We start from the raw sequence: 18,832 nt of genomic DNA, 5'->3' as shown, positions 1-18,832 counted from the left end.
TCTGCCCACAGCCTTTTAATGCGAGTGACATCAAAGGCAAAGCCCTGCCTGCTGCCGGGGGGGACCCACAATGCAGCTCGATCCAGCAGTGGAGCAGCTCCAGGCCCGCTGGCATCGCTCTGCAGCCAGGCTTCCCTCCATTGTCAGCCCTTGGGGGGGCACAGCCCTGCATGGCGACACGAGCCCACGCCTGGCTTTAGGGGCTGTCCCCTGGGCTGGCTGCAGCAGGGGGTGACACCTGGGGGGCTCAGGTGGGCGGCAGGGCTCTGAGCATCCCCCGGCAGCTGGAGGGAGATGAGCTCTCAGGATGAGCAGCTCCCAGCAGAGGCAGCAGCCCCCGAGGCAGCGGGCACCGACGAGGGCATGACCTGGTGGTACAGGTGGCTCTGCAGGATTGCCGGGGTCATCGGGGGCGTGTGTGAGTATCCCCTCCCCTCTGCATCCCCTTCCTGCGTGACACAGCTCGTCTCGGGGTCCTGACACCTTTGTGGGTGCAGGGGGGAGGCTGTGCCATGAAGGGTTTTTTTTTTGGGGGGTGATGTGTTGGTGTCAGCCCTGTGTTTGGGGCAGAAGGGAGTGCGGTGGCTGTGCCTGGGTTCGGCTCTGTGTGCTCTGTGCTCGCCGAGCCTGCTGAACTTTGGCATCCAGCAGCAGGGACATCACGGGGCAATCTGTGAATGCCCGAGTTTCTCCTTGGATATGGCACTCCCTGGCAGCTGAGCCCCTGGTGCAGGTCAATTAGATGATTTTTCTATGAGCACCAGGCTCAGGGAGGCTCAGGTCAGGGCTGGGAGAGTGGCCACAGGGTTTGGTTTATCCTATTTGACTTTTGGGTGCTTATAACTTGTTTTTTCCCCCCATCCTGACTGGCAGAGCATATTTCCCATTGCTCCTGTTGCTGATTGCAGAAGGCCTGTCCCTGGCTTTTACTGAAGGTGAAGAATGGTTTTGGTTTGTGCTGTGTGTTTTTAAGGGGTTTGGTAGGACACAGAGAACGGAGCTGCAGACGCAGAGTGAGTTGGCTGAGCTCAGAATTACCTGCTGCTGAAAAAAATTTTCCCAGGGAAAGAGTCTCAGCAACTTTGCCAGAAATCAGCCTGTCCTGGAGTGCTGTTTTGCTACATTCTGTGGAGAGATTAATAGCTCTTAAAAGCAGGAGGGACTGTTATGACCGCTTAGTCTGATCTCCTGCAGAGCACAGGATGGAGAATTTCTTCTGCTTCAGGTCCACGACTTCAAGTTAAACAAGAGGGTTTCTCAGCCAGTGCAGTCAGTCCTGATTTATTCCATCAGCTGGAGCTTTGTGTCTGATCACCTTCTCCCCCTGCCCCTTCCCAAGCCTGCCTTTTGCCTTGGCACTGGGCTGCACGACCCCCACGATGTTTTTGGAGCTGACATTTGCACCCTGTGGCATCACTGGGCAGGCTCCTGACATCCCTTTTTTGGCCAGGCTGGTAAAACATGTGCTGCTCTCACCGTTCCATGTGCTAGGTGCTGAAATTCTGGAGGTGTGACAGGATTTGGTGGGACTGCTCTCACACAGGGCTGAACCCCCCCAGCCTCACCGTGCCCTGCCAGAGGCCCCTGCACTCCTGGCCCGGCCAGCAGCCAGGAGAACCAGCTGGGAAATATCTGTGGAGCAGGTCCCAGGTGGGGGCTCAGAGGAGCAGCATCTTTCCCACGGGCTGTGGCTGTAGCTGGAGCCTCGGCACTTTTGCTGCAGTTTTATCCCGTGCAGAGCTCAGGGTGATGTGGATGGAGGGTGAAGAGCTGGTGGGTCATGCTGGTGCCTCCTGCTACAGCAGCTCCTGAGTGGCTTGAAAGCGCAAATTTCTTCTTTTCCCCTCTCTGTCTTCGTGTTTCAAAGCAGCTGAATTATACTTGGATTATTTTCCCAACCTTTTGTTCACGGCTCTGCGACCTCGTGGCTTGTTTTTACAGGAAAGATGAGAGTTTTATGTCTTTGGGTGAGTCTGGGAGAAGCTTTTGGAAGAAGAGCCAGGTTCTTAACAGGGTTTGCCAAAGATTTGGGGAGTGACAGCTGGCTCTGGAGCCCTGACTGTCTCTTTATCAGGCAGAGAATGAGGCACAAACTCTCCTTATGAAGGGAAAAGGGGGATTGTGGAAAAAACAACCAGTGCCCAGTGCTACCAACATTCCTCTTCAAAATGCTCCTTGCTCAGCATCACCTTGTTGAAGGTGGATGGTTTGGAGAAAAGGTGGTGAATAAACCAGCGAGGCTGGAGTTTGCTGCTGTTCTCAGAGCTCGCTGTGAAAGAACAGAACTAATCTATAAGGATTGTGAGCAACTGGATTGTAATGCTGCTGCAGGGCTGGGTTCTTTCTAACAGAAGGAAAAATTCCCTCAGAAAGGAAGAGAAACTTCATTAGTGGAGGTGAGACCAGCAGACAACATCTGCCACATGCAAACACCTGCAGCCACAGCTTGCTTCAGCCAGAAAAATCCAAGGGCTGGAGCAAGAACCAGACAGACAAGGTTCAGGATCCGTTTCTGGCTCCTGCACACGCTGGCTTGGTGACCTTGGCCAAGTCCCTTCTCTCCCTTGTGTTCCTGTTTGTAATGGGACGAGGAGAGTCTGTGGCTTTTGTACAACGCTCTAGGAGCAAAAATAGGCTTGTGTTGAGGACAGTGACCAGCTGCTGGAAATGAATAGAGCCTTTGTAGGGAAGGGTGTCCTTCCCCCCTCATTTTAGCTCCCAGTTATTTGTGCTTCCTCAGGGATTCGAGGTGGGACAGCAGTTAAACAAATGGCAGAACTGTCTGTCTCCCATAGCTTACGTGCCACTGAGCATTATCTGCGTTTTAACCCTGTTGTGAGACCTCTGTTTAAAAGAAAATATTTAAAAAAGAAATCTCTGGCTTGGCAGGGGTGGGACGAGCTCCTGAGGCAGGACAAGGTGGGACAAGGGTGTACCAGGCTGCTCTGGGATGTGCAGCTCTGCAAAGGAGACCCAAGGTCACTGAGTTGTTCTGTGCCTCTGTGGCTGTTGGCAGCAGCTCTGGGGGCAGTGCTCCTGTGATCCCAAACCTTTGACTCCTTTCCTGCTGCTCCTGCTGACGTGGGGCTTGCTCAGCTCTGCTTCCTGGGTCATTAGTCCTCTGGCATCCGGGGTGGTTGCTGAGCCAGGACTGCTGCAGGGTTGTTTTGGAGTGTTTGGGGACAAAACCAAACCAGATAGCTGGCAAAACAACCCCTGGTTGGTTTGATTAGGAAAAAAAAAACTTGCTTGGAAAAGAACATTTTGCTTCCCTTGGTTTGTGGTGTGGTGGAGACCTGCTGGGAAGTGCCCAGCCCTCTGTGCTCTGCTACACTGCTCAGCAAGGCAGGGTCCTGCCCCAACCCTGGCTGTGTTTTTGGGGATAGCTGAGAGGTTTTGCTGCTCTGCTAATTGTAAAGTGCCAGAGAGTTCACTCAGCATTATTGTCAGGAATGTTCTTTCCTGGGGGACAACGAGTGCCACAAGCCTGGGGTTCTTCCCCTGAGCTCCTCTTCCATCTGCATCCAGGGGTTTGGTGGTCACAGGGAATTGGAGCCCCCTGTCCTGTGCCCTGCTCTCCATGCTGCCCACAGCTCCCAGCAGTCCTGTTTGCCATTCTCCTCTTCAGCTGTTTGCATGTGTGATCATCCCAAGCCGGTGCCTCAGTTTCCCCTGCAGGGTGGGGACACTGACACAGTCCCTGTGGGATGGGAGGATCAGAAGTGTCCTTGGAGCACGGATATTAGCACATCCTCTGGCACATCCCCTCTGCTAGCTGATCTTGTTCTTGCAGGACTCTCCAGAAGACTTTGGGTCCTGTGGAATTAGTTTTAGGAAGTGTTAAAAATTAAAGGTTTTTGGTGTTTCCTAAGACCAGGAGGTCGTTTGCTCATGGGATGACCTTCAATCTGTCCTGTCACTGCCTGCAATTCTGCTTCCCAGCCTGGTAAACAAGGATAACTATTTTTAAAGGAACTTTGAGGATTCAGCAGTGACTGCTTAAAAGAAACCTTGCAAGCATGTGCCAGGCTTTTGAAGGTCAGAGCTGCTCGAGCATCCCCTTAGCAGACACCCAAAATCCTCAATCCAGGGCTGGTCCCATCCTCAGAGAGGGACTCTGCCGCTCTCCATCATCCCCAAGACAGCCTTTAGAGGCTCTAGAACTAATTTGAGCTGGAGTTCTGCAGTGTGAAGTTGTTTACTGAGTGTGTGTCTCCTGCCCTCTCACCTGGGCTCGAGTTCCTGGTGCCAGCTCTGGCACTGGCAGAGGGAAGGGCAGTATCAGGTGCCAGGAACACTCTGCAAGTTTAATGAGGCAGCAAGGAGGTGGATGCAGCTCAGCTCAGTCGCTGCTGCCTGGTTCCTCTCCCTGAGTTACAGAGCACTGGGGTTATTTTGGGCTTTATTCACTTCCTTCTGTATTAATGGAGACCCAAGCTTGGCTCTTTTTTTCTGCCCATCTCTGGTGGAGCTGCACAGACCCAGCAGTGAGTGGCAGGGGCTGGGTTCACCTCTGCTCTATTTATTATTTGCCTGTGTGCAAGTCATGTTTTTGCTGAACTTGCCCTGTGCTGCTCAGAGGTGGAACCTGCTGGCACTGCTTGTCTACCCTGGGACAAAGCAGTGGTCATTCCTTGGCACATAAAATGCAGCTGCACGTCCTGTAGAAGCAAATGTTGTTCTGCACGAGGGAAATCAATGTTGGAACAGCACTCAGAGCAAAAGGACACCAGGGGAGGGCTCTTCCCTGCATTCCAGGCTCCTTTTGGGCCACCAGACCTTTCCACCCACCATGGAGTGCCCACAGGTGCTGGCCAAGGGCATACAGGTGATGCCTTGAGGAGCTGGAACAGAGGTTGCACACAGAGTTAAGTAGAATAAAATGGGTATTTATTGAGAGGCCTCCAAAAGCCACAGCCCAGCAATGTCAGTGCCACAGTGGTGGCCCCTGCCTGGATGGCTCCAAGATGGAAGGAAAGGAGGGGGTTGGTCACAAAATCTTACACTTTTATAGGTTCTGGTTAATTTGCATGAACCCACCCTCCACCTTTCCACGGAGTTTGTGCTCAGGGCCTGAAGTTTGGAGAAACTGTCCTTGAGTTCTTAACTAGAATAGGAATTGTTCTGTCTTCATCACCCCAGCACATCAGAAAAGCACATCCAAGGAGAACAGGAAAATTTAAAACTAAAGGCATCACAGGGTTGGTCATGGTGGTCACTGAGAGTCTCTTTCTTTGCAGCCTGTGCCTTTGCTGGTCTCTGGAACTGTGTCACCATCAACCCCCTGAACATTGCTGCTGGCGTGTGGATGATGTGAGCAGGGTTTCTTTTCCTTTTCCTGCTGGGAGGGAGGTAATGTTAACCAGACCCCACTGAGGGGGGCAGAGCTGCCCTGCTTGGGCAGTGGGTGGGCGTGGAACATCCATCAGGCTCTGGGAATTGCCAGATCTTGCTCCATCAGGCAGGTCGAGATGTTAATTTTATTCTATTTATATTATTTCTTTACGCATTTTTAGGTATATACTGAGATACCCTTGTCCAAAATAAGTTTAGGGCAGAAGGACTTGGAAATTAAAATTTATCAAGAAGTGATAATTTCACTTCTATAGTCAAGAAGTGGGGGGAGCAGAGCGAGGTCCAATCCCTTCGCCTGCATGGAGCATGGAGTGTGTGCAGTCTGTGGGACCGGGGGGGCACTGCTGACCCCCACCCTGGGCGATTCAGAGGCAGGATTAACTCTGGTCTGCTCTCTCTGGAGGCTCAACGCCTTCATCCTGTTCCTGTGCGAGGCTCCTTTCTGCTGCCAGTTCATCGAGTTCGCCAACGCCGTGTCCGCCAGGGCCGACCGGCTGCGGGCGTGGCAGAAAGCAGCGTTCTACTGCGGGTGAGGATGCTCCTGGGGGCTCCCTGGGGCCACATCCCGGGCAAAGAACATCCCTGCATCCCCCTGGGGAGCGGGTTCTGGCTCTGAGGGCTGTCCCTCTCTTGCAGGATGGCCGTGTTCCCTGTGATGCTCAGCCTGACGCTGACCACGCTCTTCGGCAACGCCATCGCCTTCGCCACCGGCGTGCTCTACGGTCTGTCAGCCCTCGGGAAGAAGTAAGGGACATCCAGCTGCTTGTGGAGGGCAGGGAAGGGGGAGATGGAGCTCCAGCCTTTGTCCCAAGGCTCTGCTTTCCTCTCGCACAAATCGTGCTGAGGTGTAAATGCAGCCAGAGAAAATCTCCCTCCTCTCAGAGCCCTGCGAGGGAAGGTCCCGGGGGTTGCTGAAGCTCTGAGTTTTGGGAGTTCAGACCAAGTTGTCCTGAGGGTCCCTTTCTTCTTTCCTCTTTTTTCTTTCTTCTTTCTTCTCTCTTCTCTCTTCTTCTTTCTTCTCCTTTCTTCTTTCTTCTCTCTTCTCTCTTCTTCTTTTTGTTGGGTGGGGCAGAGAGCAGCGTTGGAGGTTGGAGAGAGCCGGCAGGTGTGGTGTGTGTGACTCCTGGAATGCCTTGGCACAAGAGCCAGGCCCAGCAGGGACAGTCTGTGCCATCCCCAGTGTGCTGTCCCTTCTCTCCACAGGGGAGATGCCATTTCCTATGCCCGGATCCACCAGCAGCAGAAGCAGATGGATGAAGAGAAGCTCACGGGGAGCCTGGAGGGACAGGCTCTCTGAAGGACACATCAGGGGTAGCATCTCCTGGACACTGAGATGGTGAAGATGTGGAAATCTGCTCTGCCCTTCCCTCTGTGCTCTCCACACCACGATTTCCCTGGATGCTGCAGCAGCTGGAAACCTCAGGGGCTGGGGCAGGCTGTGTCCTCTCCTCACACCAGCAGCCAGACCTCAGCACGTTGCTTCTCCTCAACCCTCATCCCAATATTTCACAGTGCCCCATTTGTTAATTTTTTTTTTCTTTTTGTTGCAGAGGTGCTGGCTCTCTGAGTGCTGCTTTCCTAGCCTTTTTTTTTTTTTTTTTGGTGTTGTTTTTTTTTGTTGTTGTTGTTGTTTTGTTTTTTTGTTTTTTTTTTTTGTGCCCTTTTGGGGTCTGCCCTCTGGATGGGTGAGGAGGGACAGAGGACCTGCCAGTGCAGGTTTAGGAGCACTCCCTGGGATGGCTCTTCCCAGGTACAGCACCTAAATCAGGCTTTACAAACCCTCTGGTGCTTAAGCTTGGTCTTCTTCCACTATTTTAATTATGGGCCCAGGCACTGGAGGCACTGCTGCACAGGAAAGGACTTCCAGCAAAAACCCACCTAAAGATAAAATCCATCTCTGCAGGGGAGCTGCCAGAGCTGCTGGGCAGATCCTGGAACCTTCAGAGCACAGTCCCTGCTTCCTCTGGATGCAGCTGCAGGCAGTTACTCTGATTTACTTGAATTACAAGAATTAATTACTTTGTCTTAATAAGGGCACTTTTCTTAAGCTTCACCTTTTTACTGGGGCAGAAGGGAAACAATATTTGCTGGACCTCAGCTGAAAAGGATGTTGTTCCTTGAGCCAAGTGGGACTTTTTGCTGGTGTGAGGGTCACTGATGTGCAAGAACATTCCTGCCTCGTGAGCCTGGGACTGTGCTGTTACCTCCCTGCATCCCTCTGTGGAGGGCCCTGCTCTGTGCTTGCCTGGTACAGCCTTTGTCTTTTGTAGTTTTTTGCATCAATCCTGAGCTGCTTTTATATGGGAAGGTGGCACATCCTCCCTGTGCAAACAGAGAGGAGGCTGCTCCATTTCAGTGTGGACAGCTGGGATGTTTTAATTTGCTATTCCAGGCTCTTTCTGTGGTTTTCACATTGTATTTTCTGTTTGCTTTGTACCATGCAGTACAAAACTGCTCACTCTAGATCCCCTTCTTCTCATCACAGTTTGTCCAGGGGATTTTAATTTATTTGATTTTTATATGGTTACTTTTTGTCTTGATTTGGAAAAAGGGGAATAATTTATTTCTAGTTATTTAAGTATTTTGATGGGACTCGTTTTCTCTGGATATAGGAGAAAGGAGTGCTCTGTTTCCTGTTCTTCACAGGGCTGCCTCATTTCACCAGGGGTCTCTGAACCCAGGGACAGCCCTGGCTGCTGCAAAATCCAATTTCAGCCTTCAGAGGGTTTCTCAGACTCTTCAAAAAAAAGTGTGTTGTCCTTTGACCCCTTTGTCTTGCTCTGGGCCACAGGCTTGACAAACTGTGTTTTCCCCCTGTTCTGGGAGAGAGAAGGGAGGAAAACTGGGCTGTAACTGCTGGGCTGGGACAGCCACCAGCACTCTGTGTCCCTGTTTGAATCCTTGGGTACAGAGGGGTTGTGCTGTGCTCTGAGGAATGCAGCTGGAGGCTGGGTGCTGTCTGTCAGAGGGGTCTGTCCATGCTGAAAACTCTCCTTACACCCTGCCCTTCCTCAGCTGCCAGCTCCTGTGAGCTGCTGCTTCTTCCCTGGAGCTCAGGAGCTGTGAGGATTCCCAGCAGCCAGGATTTCCAGCTGGATGTGGGCATCCTTTTTGTGCAAAGCCCCTTTCCCTCCTGCCTTTGAGCTGGGATTGCTCCAACACCCCTTGTCTGGGATGCAGAGCAGGCACCACCAGCCTGAATTTTTTTTCCATAAAAGCAGCTTTTTCCCATAAAAGCTGTGTTGGTTTGGAGCCCCCAGCCCTTGGCTGATCCCTGGTGCTGAATGCAATGCATGGGCTGCAGGGATGGATGCTGCAGGAGGAATGTGGGATATTCCAGTGGGAATAACCTCTGGGTGGTGCAAGGGCAGAGTCCTGCCTCAGCAATGGGCATGTGCTCTGATTTCGGGGGGGTGTGGGGGGTTCTGTAGTGTTTAGTAGAGGAATGTTGCAGACTGATGCATGTCAATGTCTCTGGTAGTGGCAGCTTTGCTCTGTGAGTAGTTCTGCAGTAGCTTTAGTGTCAGGAGGGGAAAGGCAAAGCAGAGCTCAAGGGTTGAGGCTTCCAGGGTGGCTCAGAGGAAGCACAGAACTGGTGGGACCCTCGCTGGCCTCATGTGTCACTGCTCCTGCCATGGGGGCTGCTCCAGGCCACCTGCAGGGCTCCTTGGCACGGGCAGGGTCCACTCTGCTCCCCTGGCACCGAGGCAGAAGTCCCCGCAGTGCTGTCGCTGTGTTTTGTGGCAGCAGGCTCTGACCCCGGGGCTGAGGCAAAGGAAGAATCTGCAACAATCTGCCAGCACGAGTGGGTGGCAAAGCTCAGCCCCGAGCTGAAAATGGGCATTAGGGACTGCCCTGACAGAGCTGAGCCTTTGGCCACAGTGCTGGAAGTGTCTGTGCCTGTCACACCCGGAGGTGTCTCAGATCCGTGCTCCAAGGGTGGTTACTCCTACAGGGACCTGTCTGGAGTGGGAACCCCTGGGAATTTCGGCTGTCTGGTGCAGTTGGAGCCAAGCCAGACACTGCCATCATTGCAGGCAGGCTTGGTGACAGCAGCCATGGCGTGTAAGAGCTGTGTGACAGTCCGTGGATGGTCTCACCTCCATGTGAGCCTGTTTGGTGGAGATAGGAAGGAGTTTTAGAGTAGTAGCATCACTGTAGTTAAATGCCAGTGCATGGTGGTTGTTAGTTGTGTTTAGAGGCACCCTCGGGGTGCTTGGAGCTGTGCAAGGACAAATGAAGTTCAAACCCTGCTCTGGAGCTTTCAGAGGCTCAACCCAACCCCTGCTGAGTGCATCCAGGCTGGATGGCTGATCCACAGGGGCTCTGTGGAGCAGGTTCTGCTCTCCAGACCTTGGACAGGAGATGATGGGAGGGCTCAGGGGTGGGTGATGCGCTGAGGACAGCGAGGTGTTGGCACTGAGAGTGCCCTGGGGAGCAGTGGCCTGTCACACACAGTCACCAGGGCAGCACTAATGCACTGTGCCACTCTTCCCTGCCTCTGCCACCCCTGCATGGCAGCTCCCTGTCCCCTGGGGCAGAGCAGAGCTCGCTGCTCTGGGCAGGAGCTGCTTTTGTAACACCCATTGATTCTGTGTGTGTGCAGTGAATAAAAACACCATTCTACCTCTGGAAAGAGCCACTGTGATTTCTCAGACTCCAAAAGCCCTCAGACTTGCTGAGCTGAAGAAAGGAGGTCACCCAGAAAACGCTGCTCCAGTGAGGTTCTCTCAGGAGCTGAAGAGTCCAACTTCATTTCCTAGTGGGGCATTTCCTCCTTAGGCTGAGCCCTGGGAAGCTCAGTTCATCTCTGTCGTTTTTTTTCCTCAGGAAAAAACATCCACTGTCTTCAGGGAAGGGTTTCACTGAAGTGAAGATATCAAGACCTGGTCCATAGCCATGTGAGAAAGAGAATGCTCGAGCACAGGGCTGCCAGAAATCCTGATCTTCAGAAGGTCAGTGGAAACCAGAGGCCCTTGAGACCTCTTGTAGTCAGGCCATGCTTAGAAAAAGTTGTGTTCCAGCCAGGGCTGAACATCTTTCTGGAAAAGGGTCTCAGCAGCGAAGGGTAGGTTTAATACTGAATGTTTTCTGTGTTTTTTATTTTGGCCCACCACTCTCCCTCTGTCCTAGGCTGTTTTGAATTAATGCTGTGATAAAGCACATCTTCTCTTAGGTGATTTCTCATCTCCTGCTGCAGGAGATCAAAAATGGCAGCTGGCACATCTGGAGGGCTGGCTCAAACATGCTGTTTTATCCCCTGCTTCCTTGGGACAGCAGGCTGAATATCCCAGGAATAACCCTCAGGGTGCCAAGGGCATTTCAGGAGCCTGGACAAATGCTTGGGCACATCATGTCCCGGCTCAGCTTTTGTGCTTCTGCCCTTTTGGGAGGAGTCAGGTTGGACTGAGCAAGGCCATTTGTTCCTCACAGCCATAAGCACCTCCTGCAGCCCTCTTACCTCGGGTTAGCTCTAAAAAATAATGATAAAAAGTTCTTAATCTTGCAGGACACACAGGAAAGGGGTAAGACTGATTCGCTACTAACTATGCAGTTGAAATCTCAAAGTGATGGAGGTGGAGGCACATCCACCCCCCTCTTTGTGGGTGGGTCAAACCCCACCCCAGCACAAAGTGTTGTCAGTACTCTCTGTGTCTTTCCCACAGGGAATCACTTGCACTACAGCTGAATGTTTGTCTGTTCCCATTCTTTTGTCCTGGGTTTTCTTTGTGAACTGTATTTGGTCTTGTTCATTAGGCTTCTAGTGTAATGTGTGTTTTTAGAGCAATAAAACGTGGCAGCTTTTTATACAAAAGATCTGGCTCTGCCTCTTTCACAGTTCTTGAATGCCTGAGACTCCTCTGGGGAGCTGCCGTGGTGCCCTTGTCACAGTCCTGCTCTGCCTCTCCCATCCCTCCCTTCTCTGCAAATCAAGGCAATGTCTTGCACTTGGAGGCAAAACTGTTTTATTCTCGCAGTTACATGATGAGATTTTGCCAGAACGGCTCCAGCTGTCAACTCAGCTCCAGCCAAGCCCTCAGACTCTCAGGCTGCTGAGCAAAGGACAGCCATGGTCTCCTGTCCACAGCCACACCATTATTCTTCCAGGACACCTTTATCTCCAGCCTGACCCTTGGGTTTGACAGCCCAAGGACTGACAGGTTGTGCAGAGAGCAACAGGTAGTGTTGGGTGACAGGAAGAGAAGGTAAAGTTCCAGCTGGCAACTTCTACAGCCGGAGCAAGACGATCATTGCTGCCCCTTCCTCTCCCACGGGGAGCTCCAGCCTCCACTTGCAGCAGCACGGGTTTGCTTTGCCCTCCAGCCTGGGCAAGGGCAGCTCCTACCTCAGGAACGACCTCCGGCCAGTCCTGAAAAAGGCTTCAATATGCTCCAGGGACCTGCCTTTGGTTTCAGGGACACAGCAGCCTGTGAATAAGATGTTCCCAGCGCTGATGACAGCGAAGAACAGGAAGGGCACCTCGAGGCCGTAGGCGTTCTGGAAAGCGGGGCAGAAAGCAGGAGTGAGCTGGTGCAGAGAGGAGCTGAGGAGGGGCTGCTGGACACCCCTGGGCAGTACTCACCACGACTGGGAGGAAGAACTGGGTCAGGGTGAAGGCTGTCAGCCAGCTCACCACCACACAGAGCCCCGAGGCTACCCCACGGGCTTTGAGAGGGAGGATCTCCGACATCAGCAGCCAAGTGATGGGGCCCCAGCCCATGGCATAACCTGCAGGGCAGGAGGGGAAGGGGGTCAGGCTTTGAAGGTCACTGATCAGTGCAGAAGAGCCCTGAGCAATCCTGCCCTGCAATCATTATCCCTCCCATTCATGTCACTCCTCAAAGTGACTGCAGATGCCACTTTTCTTGCTTTTCCAGGGACATCTGCCTTCCTCCCAGCTCCAAACCCAATCTCCTTGCTCCACATCACCCTGCCTTGGATGAGAAGCATCCTCCCCCAGCTGGTGGCCAGTCCTGTGCTCTCTGCACCTACCCATGATGAAGAACATGGTTGCCAGGAGGGGGATGAGGGTGATGTAGTTTGTTGGCCCAGCAGGGAGGTCGGCAGAGCTCACCAGGGTCGTGTTGGCCACGGTGCCGTTTTGAGAAGCTGGCACGAAGTGGATGTAGAGCCCCATGGTCAGGTTGGAGGCCAACATGACAGCAGCTGTGGAGAGAGGCAGCAGCACAGTGAGAGTGATGGGTGAGTGATCCTCTCCATGCCAGGCTCCTGGGAATGCCCCTGCTGAGGAGCTGAACCACCACCAAGGGGAAGAGACATTCCTGCCTCCCTTCCTGAGCACTGTAGGGCTGAAGTTTCCACTCCTGCACACTTGCAGAGCTCCTGGAAATCCTTCAGTAAGAGCTTCCTTTGGGAAGAGAGTGGGGGAAGTGGAGAGAGCCATACCTGACACAAAAAGGAGAATCTTCCTCCCAGCTTTGTCCATCGACACAGCAGCGATGGCCACCGCAGACAGACGTACCAGGCCAACCAGAGCTGCATCATACTCTGGTTTCTGCAAAAAAACCCATGGGGAAGCTGAGCTGGGGGAAGGGGCAGGTTCCTACAGCTGCTGATGACTTGGCCAAGGCTGTTGTCCCCGTAGGAGACTGGAGATGGTGAGCCTGGAACTCAGAGGAGGAGCAGGGAGGCAATGGGGCCAGTCCTGCTCCCCATCCTCCCCCAGCCTTTTACAGGGCAGCTCCTTTAAAAAAAAAAAAAGGGTTTTATGTCTGTAGGGAACTGGGAGCAATTGGAAACCCTCACTGAAGACCCAGGCAGCCCTGGCAGGAGCTGAACCACAGGGCTCACCAGGATGACAGATGTTTTCTTGAATATTGGCTGCAGGTACACGAGGATGCAGGTGACCCCCGAGAGCTGCTGCAGGAACCTCATTCCCCCTGCAATCAGGATGGGCTTGTAAAGGAAGGGGTCCTTGAGCTCAGCACAGGAAACCCGACGGCTCTGGAGGGGACAAAGGCAGGAACACAAAGTGAGAACACCTCTGGGAACCACCTGGCGTCCAGAGGGTGGCTCAGGAGTAACCCAGGGGATGGATTTTGCAGTTTTCATGTTACATCTCCCCATGCTGAGCTTCCTCACCTGCTTCCTCACACTGTCCTTGATCTGCTCGTACTCCCGGGCATAATCTGTGTCCTCACCCCGCAGCCAGCACAGGGAGCCCAGGGCCTCCTCCTCCTTGCCCTGGGAGAGCAGGAACCGGGGCGAGTTGGGCATGAAGCAGAGCAGGAGGATCATGGCAAGCACCGGCACCTCCCCGGCCACGGCCAGCCAGCGCCAGTCCAGGACCAGCCCTGCCAGAGCAGCACAGTTAGGGAGAAAACACTCAGGAATGGGTGTCCTGGCCTTGCCTCCACCTGGGAACCCCAATGATTTCATTTAATAAACCCAGCAGGAAAAATAGTAGCAATAGTAAAAAAGATTTCAAATGTATTCTCTCCTCAGCATTACAGCAGCATTTCCAGTAGTATGATATGGGGAAATTCCTGCAAATCTGAGAGTATCCAGCAAGATCCTGCAGAAACCAGATTATGTGCTGGGAGGTGATGCACACAGGTATCACTGTGTGCTGCCCTTCAGCCCTGGCAAAATCTCATCAGGACCTGGATTTGCAGGCACAGCAATAGCCACAGGTCCATGTGGGCTATGGATTCATCCCTCAGAGCACACACACCAGGGCAAGGGGCAAGAATGACCCTGTCCAGCCCCCTCAGCACAGATGTGGTGCTGGGCACGAGGGGAACAAGCCCTCACCTTGCTGAGAAAGTTGTTTATTTTAAACTCCCCCTCCCCACAGTCTTGCCCTGCACCCCACAGCGATACTTGCCCAGTGCATACAGGACGAGGGAGCCCAGGACTGCCATGATCTGGGGACAGGCACCCAGCATCCCCCTGACCCCCGGGTGAGAGATCTCCGAGATGTAAACCTGGACAGGGACAACACACACTTGACAGAGCTGCAACACGCCCTTGTCACCCGCTGCTCCTGCCCTCTGTCACCTCTGTCACACCCTGTGACCAGAGGAAACCCGGATTGCTGGGGAATTGCCCTCTCGGGTTGGGGACCCGAGGGTCCATCTGGCCCGGGAGAGGACAGCCTGGCCGGCACCACCACTGCCCTCCTCCCCCAGTCAGGGAGAAGTGTTCCAGTGGTTACTGGAAAGTGCTGCTCTGGTGTTACTCAACTCCTTCCTTGCCCTCTGTGTGAAACACGAGGGTGGTGTTTGGGAGGAAATAACTGCTGGGAGGAGCAGGAGCTGAGGACCTGCCTTGTCTTTCCTGCAGGCGAGGAAGTCCGGCACCAACGGGCTCAACTCGGCTGGCAATGCCAGGGCGGCTGAGCGGGTACATCCTCCCCATCCCCACTCGCCCAGACACAGCCCTGGGGCTCTGCTGATGCCACCGAAATGCCCCAGCATCATCCCCCAGCTCACCCAGGGCACCACAGCACCTCCTGCCCTGCAACCCCCAGCCCACCCCCAGCACCTCCTGCCCTGCATTCCCCTGGCACGTTACCGGGATGGAGGCGGAGGTCACTCCTCCGGCATAGCCCGTCAGCACCCGGCCCAGCAGCAGCATCCAGAGGCCCTGGGCTCCGGCCAGCAGCGCGTACCCCAGCGCCGAGGGCAGAGCCGAGAACATGATGCTCAGCTTGCGGCCCAGGCAGTCGTTGAGCAGCATCGTGCTGAGCCCGCCCGCCGCCGCTCCCAGCGTGAACACCGACTGCGGGGCATGCAGAGGGGCTGTGTGAGCCGGGCATCCTCCTGGGCATCCCCCTGGGCATCTCCCAACTCTGCCCCATCCTGTCCTCCCATCTCATTACCCCGAACCAGGGCTCTGTGTGAGCCTGGCATCCCCCCGGGCATCCCCCTGGGCATCTCCCGACTCTGCCCCATCCTGTCCTCCCATCTCATTACCCCGAACCAGGGCTCTGTGTGAGCCGGGCATCCCCCCGGGCATCCCCCTGGGCATCCCCTGGCTCTGCCCCATCCTGTCCTCCCATCTCCTTACCCCGAACCAGGGCGCAGTGTGCTGGTCCAGCCTCAGCGCAGGGCTGGGATGAGCCTCCAGGACAGGGATGACGGGGGAGGGATAAACCAGGGCGAAGCCAAAGCTGAAGTTGCCCAGGACAGCGGCGAACACAGCCAGGTAGAGCCGCTTGTTGTGGAGGCTCCTGAGGGAGGCACGGAGAGACACGGATGAGCTGGGTGCCAGCAGAAATTTAAACCCTGCTTCCCCCAACCTTTGCCGAGGCTCTGGTGACAGCCACGGAGAGATTCTCCCAGGGAATGGCCCTGCATAGCCCCAGGCTGGTGGGGATTCTCCGAGCTCCTGCTCCACTGATGCTTCTCTCTGTGCCAGGCAGTTTTCAGGGGGTTCAACAAAGCAAGAAATGCAGAAGCTGGAGCTGGGTGGCATCACGGACCCGGAGGCAGCCGGGTCATCCCAGCAGAGCAAGGGAAAAGTTCTTTCAAAGCCCCCGTGCCCCCCAGCAGGACCTCATGCCCCCATAGGAGCCACACAAACCCATCACTCTTCCAAGTGGGCTCATCCAGCCACCTTGGGCACCATGAGATCATGTCTCAAAACAACTCAGGAACGGCAGGAATATGGAACAACTCTTTGCCCCACTGCCCTGGGGATGGGGGGCACAGCCCAACCTCTGCCCACCCTGCTGCCCCAGGCTGGTCCTCACCTCAGGTACTCCTTGTCGAGCCTCCTGGCAGTGCTGTCGGGGAAGGTGCGGTACGAGGAGCTCGCTTTCCTCACCAGGGGCTCGCGGTCCCCGCTCTCCATGGCCGTGCCGGGGCTGCTGCGCTCGGGGCGGATGCTGGGGCTGCCCGGGGGAAGGGGAAGAGGCAGCTGAAAGCGAAAGGGGAGAGGCTTTGCCCGGCTTTGCCTAATCAGAGAAATCTGTGCCTCGTGAGTTTACACCCGGCTGCCCCTCAGCAGGAAACTGGGGGGGACCCGGAAAAGCAGCAGGAGGAGAGCCAGGGGGTGACAGTGATGGTGGCAGAGGTGTCCTGCAGTCTCCACCCTGGGACACCAAACCCTCCCACTGCAGTGACACTTGCAGGGATGGTCCTCACAGGGCTGTGTTCACCAGCACAAACGTCCCTTTGCTAAGGCCACGTCTGTCTCGTTGAGGAACTGGTACAAGTCAGACTGGACCAGTGCTGCTTCTATTTACAAGGGAAAATTCCACCTGTGGGAACCTCCAGAGCCACCCTGGGAAAGGGCTTTCAGTGTGGAGCAGAGGTGGGCAAGAGAAAGAAGAGGAAAGCAGAGGGAGGTCAACATGGAGTGGGCACAATGAGCAGGGGATGGGGATGAAGAGCAGTGATGAGGATGGAAAAGGGGAGGGCGGCATCTCTGCCACAGTGGGTGGGCCCCAGGCTGCCCATGGCTGCATTTGACCCCTCACCCTGATCCCCTCAACCCCTCAGGGCTCTGTGGGCAGCGTTGTGCTGGGACATCTGCAGGTCCAAACTCGTGCTGTAGGAAAGGGCTTAGTTCGAGCTTTGCTACCTCTGAACCCAAAGCCACTTGGATTTAATTAGCAAAATCTCTATTTCCCCAAACTACTGCAGTGCTCCTCTTGTTTCCATCATTCCCCTTGGCCCCTGGTGCTTTTTTGGAACACGTGGATGGTTTCTGCACCTCCAAGCCTGCGTGGGAGCTGCAGTGACACCTCAGGAGCTGCTGTGTCTTCCCTCCGTGCAAACTGGTTCCACTTCTGCAACCACCAAGAGCTGCCTTTACGTCTGATCCTGCAGGGGATTTACAGCTGACTCAGGCACTCGGGGCTCTGATTTCCCCGTAGGAAGAAAGGTCATGGATTGGGGGGACAGAAGGGTGGGCAGGACAACTCACCCAAAAAATTTCCAGCTTTGTTTTGTCTGAGAAGGGAAGTCACAACAGACCTGGAGCTGGTCCCTGTGCCCGGGACTAAACACCACGAGTTTCCTCCCTTACTTGCACTTTGCTCCATGAATTTGGGCTGCCTTCCACTACATGATTTTGCAGCATCCATCCCTGAAACACAGAGGGTTCTCCAGTTTCTGTACAGATTTGTCAACTGCTTCAAGCAGGAAATTGCTTTGTGTCTTGAAAACTCTCCAAGCACCTGTAAGGGAAGCTCAGGGGGAGCTGCTGTCTGTGCTGCTCTTGGCTCGGGGCTGAGCCCGTGGGCAAATCTGTCCCTGGGTGTCCCCTGAGGGAAGGGGGTTCCTTGGGTGTGGTGGAACAGGTCCTTGCAGCACATCCTCGCTCTTCCCTATGTTCTTTTTTTAATAATAAAAGTGCTTTTTTGGTGCAGAATAAAGGATCCACCACCTTGCTCCAGTTCTCCCCAAACAGACAAGGGGTGGGTAAGGTGCAAGCAGACTCAGTGGCAGCGCTGTCTCTGGTGGGCTGTGCTTAGCCATCATCACATGGAAGGGGGTCCTGCATGTCTGCAGCAAATAACAGCTCCAGGGTGAACTGGGGAAGGCTGAGGTGCCCATTTTGGGAAAGCAGAGCAAGCCCTGGCTGATTAAAGGGTGATCTGGTTTTGTTGAGAGCTGTTGGCTGCCTCGGCTGAGTGATGCATTGCTCCAGCTCCCCAGGACCTTCCTCCCCCCCGACAGCTGGGAGATAGATCACGAACATATGCAAAAAAATAACCAGCATCAAAGCCACTTGGCAACTCAACTAACCCAATTCATAAATTAATTTCTATCCCTCTTGTAAGGGAGAAATCAGTCACTCCTCGGGGCTATCCATCTCTATCGCTCATCTGGCCACATCCTTTCATAAATCTTGCTGTGAGTCTGAGCTGGTGAGTGCTGGGTGAGGATGGAAGAACGCCCGGTGTCTGTGCTGGGTCGGGGCAGCCCTGGGGCTGGTTTGCCCTGGGCTGGGGCAGGGATGGTTCTCTCTGCATCCCCCACATCCTGAGGCTGGAGCAGAGCTGGGGTTTTGCAGCATGGTGCTGCTGAGTGGGTGATTTTGGGGAGCTGTTGAAGAGCCCTCAGGGTGCTGCAGATGAAGTGATGAAGTTTCTCCTTGCAAATCAGCGTGTGCTGGGTTTGCAGAGCCGTGCAGGAGGTGGCTGGTGGCTGCTGGGGACACATGGGGTGAAGGTGGGTGCTTGGTGGGGTCTGGCCTGGTGTTGGATACACCCCTGGGTGGTGGCACTGGGGGACTCCCAGCTCAGGAAGCAGCTCCAGCTGCTCCTCCCACAGCTTTCCAAAAACCCCACGGCTTTGGAAAACAACGCCTGCACCCCCAGCTCCCCGTGGGCATCAGCACCTGGAGCCCAGGTTAGCTTTTCCAAGCAGGCAGACAGAGCTCAGCTCTTCCCAGGCTGAATCCTTCACCCCACTCCCCCCACAGAGGAGAAAATCACCACCTTTCAGGCTGCCATCTGTTTGTTTTGTTGGACTCCGGACTTGCTGAAACGCCTTTCGATGGA

General features: G+C 54.5%; 2 protein-coding genes across 2 annotated transcripts; one reads left to right on the top strand and one right to left on the bottom strand.

The window, feature by feature from the left end:
• The first annotated feature begins 71 nt into the window (after window positions 1-71).
• CACFD1 (calcium channel flower domain containing 1) lies at window positions 72-11,170 on the top strand. The gene is made up of 5 exons (XM_014873273.2): window positions 72-418; window positions 5,241-5,313; window positions 5,759-5,884; window positions 5,992-6,099; window positions 6,559-11,170. The coding sequence occupies exons 1-5, from the start codon at window positions 295-297 to the stop codon at window positions 6,650-6,652; spliced, it is 525 nt and encodes a 174-aa protein (XP_014728759.1). The 5' UTR covers window positions 72-294; the 3' UTR covers window positions 6,653-11,170.
• Window positions 11,171-11,310: 140 nt separating this feature from the next.
• SLC2A6 (solute carrier family 2 member 6) lies at window positions 11,311-16,268 on the bottom strand. Its single transcript, XM_014873284.2, has 10 exons — window positions 16,073-16,268; window positions 15,388-15,550; window positions 14,893-15,099; window positions 14,204-14,303; window positions 13,459-13,670; window positions 13,168-13,320; window positions 12,763-12,871; window positions 12,349-12,522; window positions 11,939-12,084; window positions 11,311-11,853 (listed from the first exon to the last, which is right to left on the bottom strand). Exons 1-10 carry the CDS (start codon window positions 16,171-16,173, stop codon window positions 11,698-11,700), a joined length of 1,521 nt encoding a protein of 506 aa, XP_014728770.1. The 5' UTR covers window positions 16,174-16,268; the 3' UTR covers window positions 11,311-11,697.
• Window positions 16,269-18,832: the final 2,564 nt, after the last annotated feature.

Source organism: Sturnus vulgaris, chromosome 22 (assembly GCF_052056855.1).
Source record: "Sturnus vulgaris isolate bStuVul1 chromosome 22, bStuVul1.hap1, whole genome shotgun sequence".
NCBI classification, from domain to species: Eukaryota; Metazoa; Chordata; class Aves; order Passeriformes; family Sturnidae; genus Sturnus; species Sturnus vulgaris.
Note: the sequence above shows the minus strand (reverse complement) of the source record. Positions and strands in the feature narration are given on the sequence as shown.

Excerpts from the sequence above, each read along its gene's own strand:
- CACFD1 (XM_014873273.2), top strand. The coding sequence starts at position 295 with ATGAGCTCTCAGGATGAGCAGCTCCCAGCAGAGGCAGCAGCCCCCGAG. Across the intron at positions 419-5,240 it reads CGGGGTCATCGGGGGCGTGT|CCTGTGCCTTTGCTGGTCTC; the intron begins GTGAGTATCCCC and ends CTTTCTTTGCAG. Across the intron at positions 6,100-6,558 it reads CTGTCAGCCCTCGGGAAGAA|GGGAGATGCCATTTCCTATG; the intron begins GTAAGGGACATC and ends TTCTCTCCACAG.
- SLC2A6 (XM_014873284.2), bottom strand. The coding sequence starts at position 16,173 with ATGGAGAGCGGGGACCGCGAGCCCCTGGTGAGGAAAGCGAGCTCCTCG. Across the intron at positions 12,523-12,762 it reads GATTCTCCTTTTTGTGTCAG|CTGCTGTCATGTTGGCCTCC; the intron begins GTATGGCTCTCT and ends CTCTCTCCACAG. Across the intron at positions 11,854-11,938 it reads AGTTCTTCCTCCCAGTCGTG|AACGCCTACGGCCTCGAGGT; the intron begins GTGAGTACTGCC and ends CCCGCTTTCCAG.